At 42.3% G+C, this 11255-nt stretch overlaps 1 protein-coding gene across 1 annotated transcript in view; it reads left to right on the top strand.

Annotated features, from left to right (window-relative positions):
• The first annotated feature begins 2266 nt into the window (after window positions 1–2266).
• pfkpb (phosphofructokinase, platelet b) overlaps window positions 2267–11255 on the top strand; it is a 40296-nt gene continuing 31307 nt past the window's right edge. The window contains exons 1-7 of the mRNA XM_020612456.1: window positions 2267–2510; window positions 6706–6779; window positions 8964–9041; window positions 9277–9466; window positions 9594–9759; window positions 10166–10210; window positions 10403–10511. Of these exons, the coding sequence (XP_020468112.1) occupies window positions 2402–2510; window positions 6706–6779; window positions 8964–9041; window positions 9277–9466; window positions 9594–9759; window positions 10166–10210; window positions 10403–10511 (771 nt within the window). The 5' untranslated portion in view covers window positions 2267–2401. The remainder of the gene's footprint in view (window positions 2511–6705; window positions 6780–8963; window positions 9042–9276; window positions 9467–9593; window positions 9760–10165; window positions 10211–10402; window positions 10512–11255) is intronic.

Raw genomic sequence — 11255 nt, 5'->3', positions numbered from 1 at the left:
AAATTTTTCAGTCCTAAAATTTATTGCAGTTATTTAAACTTGTCAGTGACACAGGTTTGGAAGTTTTCTTTATATGTGGCTTTTAACCTGCTCTATGATGTATTAAAAAATCACTAATGATCTGACCTTAAATACTTAATTATTTACATTTGTAGTCTTAAATAGTTATACTATTATGAACTGGAAACAATTGCAAAAGGCTGATTAACCTCCTGATACCTTTTGAATTGTATGAAGTCATTAATCTGTGACCTACCTGCATAGGTCTAACTGTAAACTGAGACGTAGTGTCTGTGTTTGTCTTATTTTAGCTGCTACTTGAACTGTTGCATGAATTCAGTTCTGCATAAATGTAGATACTTTTCATTGCCAAAAACCTGAAGGCATCCTTACTGGCTCCTGAAACCTGATCCCATAACCTTGACCCTTTCTTTGCCCCTTTTTATGTAAGTTTCCTTTTAGCCTCCTCAGCCTGGTTAATCCAAACTAAACATTCCTAAACCCCCCAGAACTTTATTTTTAATTCTAGTGGAGATGCATTTTTCCAAAGATACCAAATATGTCAGGCTGAGTTTTGGGCCAGTGAGTACAAAATCATGTACACTAAGACCTTTTCAGTATGGCACACCCATTTAAGAACATGGAGCTCTTTCACTCAGTTAAATCATAATATATCATATGTCTTCAGTAGAGAACTGGAACAAGCTTCTACAGAATGTATGAAACGGAGTTTGGAGTAAGATAAACTTAAGACTTGGGATTGTGAATGTGAAAGAAGAAGCTGTTCGATCATGTAAACCATTTATTACACATCCAGACTTGTGGTGTTGAAGCACTTCCTGATTTTATGCTGATCAGCAAAAATGTCTCTAGTCAAGACAGTTAACCACACACGAAACAAGGACATGTTTAAGTTAAGGTCACTAATGCCTATTCTAAGACTCTTCTCTGTAGAGAAACTTGAAACTTGTCCTGGCCCAGGTGTCCTCTGGATGGCCCTTCAAGTCTAATCACACAGCACTGCCACTCTCTGCCACCAAAGACATAAAAACAGTTTATTTAACCTAAAATCATTTGTCATGAATATAGTGTTATAACAACACTTGCAGGCAACAAGTGTGCAATAGTTGAAAAGCTATTGCCATGGAGATAAAGCTTGCACCATGGAGCTCAAGGTCATGAATTCCAGGAAAGGTCAAACTTATGGCTTATTGGATTGGAATAATATTGTAATTTCCTATAGGGTAAGTAAAACTATAATAACCATATAGTGTAGCAAAGGACATACACAGACCACAGAGAAGCTAGAAGTCCCCACAGAATCATTTTAAAAGTTGGCTATATGAGATTTTTGTATCTGCATACAGTTCATTGTTGCTGCCGTTACATACCTTCATCTAATAATCTAATCTCTTTGTGCTGCATTATGTTAGCTTTCCATACCGTTTCAGCATTCGCTTTTACTGTTTAAATTACAATTGAAGTTATGAATTGTTACTTGTACGTCTATGATTTCCTCTCTGAAAGACTTCTCGGTTGCATTTGTATGAGAGGTAGTTCCGCAGTACTGATCTGAACGTTCATTGGTGGTTTTAGCTGTCAGTCAGAAAAAGATGAGCCTCATTGGCTCTGGTTCTGACGCGCTTCCAACCCGGTTCGTGAGAACCAAAGAATGATGTAAAACAATGCAAACATCTCACTCTGATTTTATTTCCAGACCGGGTGGAAAACATAGGCTAACATTACAGATTACAGATTACAGACATTCTCTGTGCTTAAAACATGGTGAGTATCTTGACTTGCGTCCAAATATAGGCCACATAAAATATCAAACGTAAAAAGTAGTCATTACGCAAAATGGTGTATTCCACATTCATGTAGGCTATACAATATTTTTGTATTATAATTGCATATTGTATTATATTAATGCATGATTGAGTTAATGTTGCTGCTGGCTGGGTACCTTGTGAATTTCCCACCAAGGATCAGCAAAGTCTTATTCACCAGTTAATCAAGAGCAGCTAAATTTATCAATCACATGTGCAATAAAAATTATAGTAATTGCCACTGAAATGTGGTGAAGTGGAAGTATGAAGTAGGTTTTCTAAGTGTAGGTTTACATAAGTACTGTCACATGTACTTTTCACCACTGATTATATGAGCATATACTTTGATGGTAACAGGCTATATTCTGTGATAGGTGGTTGCCGTGAAGATTGACGTGAGTCATCTGTTGCAATTCACGATCTTCGGTTGGGTGGTGTTATGTGGAGAAGGAGGGTGGTAACCACTGCGGTACTTCAGTGTCTTACCTCCTGACTCAGATACCCACAGTTTCACTTATCGCCACCGGTTCTCTCCTTCATTTCTACGTTTTACTGTTTTTCAGCTTGGGATAGAGATGGCTGGTGCGACGGCACCGAGAAGACAGGACACCCGGAAATTCTTTGAGAATATGTCCGGCGCTGGTAAATCCATCGCAGTGTTGACTAGTGGAGGAGATGCCCAAGGTAATGTTGTAAGGTATAAGTTCCATTATCGGACAACCCCTCTGCCACCCTCGACACTTCTTATGTATTTGCTGTAACCGGAAAACGCTGCCGATGAACAATACGAGCACCTCTCTGCTCTAAGACCGTCTGACCAACGTACCTATAGTTAATCGTGTCACGTAGGCTACACTCGGTGACCGAGCGTAAAGGTAGTCCAGTTACCCGACATGTAATTTGTACGCACTGTCGCTGTTAACAAATTGTGTTGAACATTTTCTGCCGTTACCAGGATTTCCGCTGAATGTTTAAGGACGTATGTCATCCATATTTAATTGTCAGAATAGCTTTAGCCAGAGCCTTGTCCGATAATGGATGCGTAGCCGCAGTCGTGTCCGATGGCGAACTCGTTACGTTAGTTACACTCGCCTGTGGAGCCAGTCAGTTAAGGTGCGGTGTTAACTGGTTTCACCGCGTCACGGAGAAGAAGTCAAGCTTATTTCCACTGTGTGAATTCCTCATGCTGCCACCGTGGACTCTTTGGGAGTTTAATGAATGCGAACGCCTACGCAACAGCTCCCATTCACACATTTGTACATTGATGGTGCGGTGTTTATGAATTATGTATATTGAACCATCCTGATAATCCAGGCCTGATAGAATATTAGACTTGCTGGGATTTTTTTTTTAATTGTAGACTAAAGCCACCTAATGAACCTGTTTTTGGTGTGTCTTCCTTATGATTCATTCCACCCATAGTGTCCATTGCCGCCTATAATGAAAGACGAAATTAAATATTACTCCGTTTTTTTTCCGGAGCTCCTTCAGTTTACACGGACTACTGGACTCTGCCTAATGGGATTTTAACGTTAAATGCTACTTTTAGGATCTAATGTAGAGGTTTTGGGATTCCGTATGAACAGTGAGGAGGCCTATTCTTATTATTGGGTTATAATTCATTGTAGCTGTGTCAACGCTGGAAGTTCAGAAATAGAGCCCTCTATTTTAGTTTTAAAAGGTCAGACTAACAAATAGTGATCAAATGAACTTCCTGTCAGGGAAAAGGCTCGTATGTCAGTAGATGCGTATAAACACGTGGTCTGCATCACGGAGGATGAGTCGTGAGAGGACCAGTGTCAAGAGAGAGGCAGTAAAACACATTTCCTCTGGAGCCTTTCACAATAAATGCTGTATTGGCTAGTTTGCGCTGCAGCGCTTTAACTGTGAAGGCCCACCTCGTTGACTTCCTGTGTCCTTGCTCATCCTCACGGAAGGTTGTGCGGCCTACGTGAGGAGCCCCTGGTACGCAGTGGTGTGCATTCTGGTGGTGGAAAAAATGAAAATAGGCTAAAATGTTATACCTTAGAAGTGAGGGTTGCATGATATTAATATTATTTTATAAGACTTTAATATTTATTAAAGATCTACAAAGAGATGTAGTGTGTTAGTATTAGGCTGCCATAAATCTAATTTGATGGCATTTTTGTGTCACTTGCAGAATCGCTGTAGGTCCTAAAATATGTTCCACTGTGTGCTCATACGCTGTTACTGAAGTGCTGAGTCCATGTCGTCTGTCTCACTGCAGCATGTCACTATTACTGTGTATTGCATATTGGTCTGTTGCAATAACACGGACAGTAAAAGGACATTTTCCTGAGGTTTAATTGAAGCAACACGTTGTTGTGGAGCCAGCTGTGTGAGCACCATGCTCAGAGTCACACGTGCATTGGCAGTGACCTCATTTCTACTCACTCATAAAAGCAGGCTGCTATTAACAAAGCTCATTTGGTTCAGCTGTGTCTCTTTTTTTGTTGGTTGTCAGTGTAGAAAATGACTTCAGTTCAAACCAAAAACACTGCTGTAACCACAACTCTCATAAAATCAGTTGGGTACAATGCAGATTATTATATGTAATTGAAGTTTCTGACCTTTGTGAATGTGATACAGCACTGACCGGCACTGATATGCAAGTAAAATCCTGTGCTATCTGCAGTGAAAATGGACAGGGGCGGTTTGCAGCATGGCCTCATATTGTATAGGGCTTTTCTATGCATTGCAGCACACTCAAAGTGCTTTTATACTATTCACACACTGGTGATATCACCAGGAGCAACATGGGGTTCAGTGTCTTGCTCAACAGCACTTAGACATGTGGACTGGAGAAGCTGGGAATCGAACCACCAACCTCCCCGTTAGGAGACGACCTAGTCTACCTCCTGAGCCACAGCCACACGTGTGGAAGAGAATTTTGCAGAGAGCCTCCTGTTGGGAGGCTGCTGGACTTACTAGCACACAGAGTGGGTTCACAAGAATCTAATGTGCCTGCCGTTCTAAAAGACGTCAAAATGTTACATCAGTATTTGACACATACCAAATACTTTGGCTGGTGGATGTGGCCGTTTATTCTGAAACCAGACTCCTGTAATTCTGGTGATGTAGTTCATCTGTATGTGGTTGATTGATTAAGCTGCTCTATCACTTTATTAAATACAAAACAACTGAGTTAAAGAAAATTTACATAAGAACTTTGATGGTATTTGATTCTTTATTGCAAAAACACCAAACATTAGCTGGTTCCAGGTTCACGCAGGTGAGAATTTACTAGGTTTCTCTGCGTGACATCATATATTTGTTTGTTTGGGAAAACAAGCAACTTTGTAACTTTGTGCTTGGGGAACAAGTGATGGTCAGTTTTGGTTATTTTCAGATTTAAAAAAATATTTAAGATTCACTTTGTTATTTTAGAAGCAAATGTTTGTATTAAAAAGACCACTAATGAGGATCATAGCTGCAACTAATGGTTATTTTCATAATCATTAGCCTTTGTTCAGTGATCGTTTAGTATGAGATTCCCAGCATCTCCATTAGGATCATTAAAGTTTTATCACAGTCTCTCCTGAAGGTTGAAACATGAAGCCGAATGTCAACAATGGTGCCAACAGAAGCCTTTGTCTGTTTATGTAAACATTAGACTGCCCAGTTTCTAATGGCACTAAGCGTTCTGACCCTTTTTGTTCGGTCCTTGAGTTTGGTCTCCTCTCTTTGGACCCCTTTACCTCGCCTGTTGTCTGCTGGTTTGTCTGCCTTCAGCCACTCACTCTTCATGCTGCTATGTTTCCTTTCCTTGCTCTCTTTTGGTCATTTTTACCTTAGTTTTTATGAAATGAAAGCTTTGTTAACCTCAAGTCAAACAGCATAGCATCCCCAGATCACAAAACATTCATTAATAAATGGTGGTGTAATGATAAAAAGTTCTGACAGCAGAGGACAGGCGGGGGGGCTGGGGCATAGAGGAGCTGTTAAGGAGTCATAGCTGCTGGTATGGACCTGAAGCTTTTCCCTGATGGTAACAGTAGGTTAAGGTGGGGGTGCAGGGTGTGAGGAGTCTGAGTATCTGATGAGAACGTTTCAGGCAGCTGGAGGTGGAGGTGGTACTGATGTCTGGTGATGTAACTCCAGTGACTTGCAGTTTTAATTACCTGCTGTATGGCCGCTTGCTCTGCCTTTACGCGGCTGACAAACCACACTGACATATTACGTCCGGACACTCTCGGTGGCACAGCGATAAAAGTTGACAAACGGCTTCTGTGGCAGTGTCGTCTGCAAATTTAATGATGTAATGGGATGGACAGGAGGAGCAGCGATTGTGTATAGGATGTGTAGAGCAGTGCACTAGGCACACATCCCTGTGGGGCACCAGTACTGATGGTCAGCGATGAACATCGGTCTAACAGTCTGTGTGCGGCCGGTCTCCTTGATATTGTGAAAATGGTTCCATCCATCCTCTGTACCACTTATTCCTGAATAATACATGTCAGTCTATCACGGGACTGACAGGTAGACAAACATGATCTTTAATTATTCTGAATGAAAACTGTGTTTTGTTAATGTTTTTCTAATGCTGCAAAATCACCAGTTAGTCAGTCAGTTAGTCTTGACAGAGACCCCCCCCAGTTGTGGGGCATTATTTTTTTAACAAAAGTCACAGGTTTCACAACAGGCTGTGAAAAGGTCAGTGTTCATTTCTGACTACACCACAGGCTGCTGGGCTGCTCGGAGGTGAAACTTAGTCCTTGCTGAAAACCCTAAAGTCTCTTGTGTTTTTGTGCTTCTCCATTGTGCTGTGTTCTTAGTTGATCTGCTTCCTGTGGAAATCATGTCAAACACGACATCTTTCTGTGGCTACTACCACTAACTCTCTCCTCTGTATCCCCAGGAATGAATGGAGCGGTCCGGGCCGTCGTCCGAATGGGGATCTACGTGGGAGCGAAGGTCTACTTCATCCATGAGGTGAGGCATAGCTCGTGACTCAGGGTCCAGATGTCGCCTCAGGGGAGCCTGCAGTGTCTGTGACCTGCGACAATGAACCAGATCAACACCGACGAGTCTTCCTCACTTGGCTGTGATTGTCTTTGAGAGCAGCAGCAGGACACGAGCACCTGATGCTACACTACACTTGATTACACAGTCTGGCATTTTTGCAAAGCCACAAAAAGGAGCCACCGATGGTGACACTGGTCTCGGTCTCATTCTCACCCTGCTCCCAATAGCCTCTCTCTATTTATGTTTATTTATTTATACGCTTTTCTTTCCCTTTTTCTTCTCCCTTCCTCCTTTTGTATGTGTGTATATGCACCAAAAAAAAGTTGATGACACACACACACACACACACACACACACACACACACACACACACACACGCACAGTACCGTCACATACACACCAATATATATTTTAGTCATCTATATACACCCGTTTCTTTGTTAGTGCCCAGCACCTGTTTTAATGTCCTGTCCTGCTCTCTTACTATGGTTTTTGTTAAAAAAAAAAGAAGCACTAAAATTAAAATATGGAAAGAAATTTTATTTAAATAAAAGGCATTTATAATCTGAACACTGTATTTCAGTTGGCGGTCAGTCACTGCCTGGCCTCAAGGTGCAACGAGGGGTTCAGTGTCCTGCCCAAGGACACTTCGACATGTGGACTGGGGAGACTGGGAATCAAAACCGATTTTTCAATTGGGAGACGACCAGTCTGTCCCCGAGCCACAGCCGCAGGAAGACAAACATGTTGGCGTGCACCGCGTTATAGAATGAACCAGCTCCAACTTTTAAGTGTTTTCCTTTTTATAGCCAACATTTAAGTGAAAATAGAAATCAGTTTTTACATTTACCCAGTGTTTCATCTAACATAATTGATCCATTGTGTTTTTTTTTTTTTATATCAAAAGGGATCGATGCACATTACCCTTAAAAGGTTTCAATGAATTTGCTTCAGTGTCCTTTGAGCTTCATCAAAGGCTCGATGATTAGTTTTTGACCTGACCTCCTGCCTTGTGTCCATGTCATGTCTCTGTTGGCTGGAAATCAGCGAGCTCTCACGTTTCCACTGTTCCCACAGGGCCGTGCTACTTCCTGCTCATTGCTCAAACTATTTAAACTCCCTTTAGGCTTTGTATATATTTATAACCTGCTGGTAGCAAAGCACATGTTTGCTTTCATATGGACTCTGTGTGTACATTATCAACAGGTCATATGAAAGTTAACACTGACTTCATCACAGTGGATGTTTCAGATGCATATATTATATTATCTGCAGCCTTTTAGTCCAGTGTGTTCAGTGTGGTGACAGTACAGACCAGTATTATATACTGTAGCTGACCAGGCATGGCCTCTTTGCTCCGCACCACTTTAAAAGCCATTCCTACAGTGTTTCAGTAAGAACCTCTTCTATGTTTTAGCCTTTTCTTCATTGATGCGCCTTCAGTAAAATTCACCAGCTCACTAGTTTCATCACTTGAGGAATCTGAATGACAGATGTTTATTTTAATGGTTCTTGTGCTGTAATCATTTTGCTCACATGCAAAATATACAGAAGCTTCAGTGTTGTCCCATCATGCATCCCACCTTCCCACTGGTGCCACGGCATTAAACTGTAGTCCACAGTAAAGTGATTCAAATTAAACCTGTAATATACACTAAGATAAAAACACACTACTCCCTCTCAGGCGTGTGTGTGGTTTGGATGAGCATGTAGCAGGTAGACAAGCTGGTCTCAGTGCGGCTATAATTGGATTATCAGCAGCAGACTTCATCCATCAGCCTGGAATGACCACAGGGCTGTGTGTAGTGACAGCTGAGTGCCGTGGTGCCTTCACTTTAGCTGATAACTTTGTTCAGCATACACAACACAGCTAAAAATAGTGGAACCTCAACAACATGACTGTCAGGGCCAAGAGAGGGTCTTCGGATTCAGGTTTGGTTCCCTCTGTGTCGATAAGTCAGTTAGAGCTAACAGCAATTTTGCTAACTGATTAATCATATAGGTAATATTCTGGTTCCATCTTCTCAGACATGACAACCTTCCTGCTCTTCTATGTTAGATATAATCCTAACTGACATCTGAGGCAAACACAGGCACCTCTCAGGGAGAATGGAGCATTGTTTCAGTGTCAGTGCTTGTGGCTCCTCTCAGGGCTACCAGGGGATGGTGGACGGTGGCGACAACATCGAAGAGGCGACGTGGGAAAGCGTCTCCAGCATGCTGCAAGTGGTGAGTGGAGCGTTCTGCTGTTCAGGCCTCACACGCTTGATACTGTTGCATCAGAATGACATAAAACGATCCATGCATTTGAAAGTGACTGAGCAGCAAAACAAAAAGATGTGACTGAACTGTGACACAAATTTAAAAAATTTGTATTTTGTACGAAAACAGCATAGTAGAGCCAGTAGAAGAGTCATATAAAGGGAGAATAGTGTGATTTCAGGTTATTATCTGTTTCCTTCAGGGTGGTACAGTCATCGGCAGCGCCCGCTGTAAAGAGTTTCGTACCCGCGAGGGCCGCCTCAAAGCTGCACACAACCTCGTGCAGCACGGCATCAGTAACCTGTGTGTGATTGGCGGTGACGGCAGCCTTACCGGAGCCAACCTGTTCAGAGCGGAGTGGAGTGGCCTGTTGGATGAGCTTCTGCAGGAAGGTGCATGGCTGCAGGGCTTTCAGTCAATTTAACAAACCCTGGAACAAGAACTCCATTAGATTAGAAGTAAGCATTAGATAGAAGTTATGCCAAAGCAGAGCCTTTATGGTCCTATCCTGCTTTTCAGGGCTGATCGATGAGGAAGCCGCACACAGGTACTCCGTGCTCCATGTCGTCGGCATGGTTGGCTCCATCGACAATGACTTCTGCGGCACCGACATGACCATTGGCACCGACTCAGCCTTGCACCGCATCATTGAGGTGGTGGACGCCATCATGACCACTGCTCAGAGGTGACAACATCCTGAGAGGAGAGGCGCTTAAATGTGATGACACATATCAAAAATCAGAAAAAAAGAACTTGACACAGCACAGAAAGACTTAGAAAGTCAGGACAAGACAAGGTAATACATAAGACTAGATGTTGCAAGTGTAAGAGGCAGGAGGATGAGATGTGAAAAGATGTATCATCAACATGAAAAGACATGACCACAATACATGACGTGACAAAATGTAAAAAGACTTAACAAGAGAAAATGCAACAAGACTGTACCCGTCAGTTGAGCCCTCTTGAGACATGGCCACGGTCAGGGTGAAGGTTTGAGTGAGCATGTCTCAGCCAGCTCTCATCAGCCCTCTGCATTTCACTGGTCACTGCTTTTTCTTGTTTCTGACCTTTAGCTTTTGTTGTTTTTGCAGCCACCAGAGGACGTTTGTGCTGGAGGTCATGGGCAGGCACTGCGGGTAGGCACACCTCACATCACAGAGACTGAACAGATAAAATAAACCTCAGTGGTTTGTCAAGTCAGGAAATATTGATCAGCTGTAGGTTTGTTTGTGTGTGTGTCAGAATAGTATGTGGTATCAGATTGTGTAGAGGAAATATCTGTCACACTGGAGAAGAGATTCAGAACACTGATGTAAATATGTGTGCAGATACCTGGCCCTGGTCAGCGCCCTGGCATGTGGGGCAGACTGGGTTTTTATCCCAGAAATGCCTCCTGAAGACGGCTGGGAGGATAATATGTGTCAGAAACTGTCTGAGGTAACACACACACACACACACACACACACACACACACACTATCAATTGTCTGTTCAGGATTATACCCACGTATAAGCACTGAACTTGGATATGCCTCTGTGGATCTTCAGACAAGGACACATACACTGTGACAGTACACTTTATTTAGCACAGCTGCCATTTGAGCTGTTCCTGCTGTAACTGGCCAGTACTTTGTGTTTTTTGAATTTGCACAAGCAGATAGTTTGTAAATTGTTTAGATTTGTTTAGATGTGTATTTCACATTAATCACATTTCATGTAGAAAATTAAGTAGGATGCACCAGAAGCTATAGACGAGTGTTTGCCCAGTCACATTTTACCCTAACTTACCCTGTAAAACCTCGACTCTGGTGGGACTCAAACCCAGTATAACAAACGTAGAAACAACTTTCCTCTGACCACTCCGCGATAACGGTCTAATTTCAGAGGGTACATTCCAATTCCCTTATTTGTTCCTCACTTCTCCACCGACCTGAAAGCTGTGCCTCTGGTGAAGAATCAGAGGAAATTACATCTCATGTTAGTTAAAATGTGTTTCCTCCTCACATTTTCCCTTTGCATCTTTTATGAATGAGACTACGACACATGGAAAAGGTGGATGCAATTACGGGAATTGGGATGTACCCAGTGAGGAAGTGTGCATGAGCAAATATTCTGTAAATCATTTAGATTTGTATGTATTTCCCTGTAAAACCTCAACTCGTTCATTTTCAGCAACTCTTTC

The sequence above is a fragment of the Monopterus albus genome, unplaced genomic scaffold (genome assembly GCF_001952655.1).
Source record: "Monopterus albus unplaced genomic scaffold, M_albus_1.0 scaffold125.1, whole genome shotgun sequence".
NCBI lineage: Eukaryota > Metazoa > Chordata > Actinopteri > Synbranchiformes > Synbranchidae > Monopterus > Monopterus albus.
Note: the sequence above shows the minus strand (reverse complement) of the source record. Positions and strands in the feature narration are given on the sequence as shown.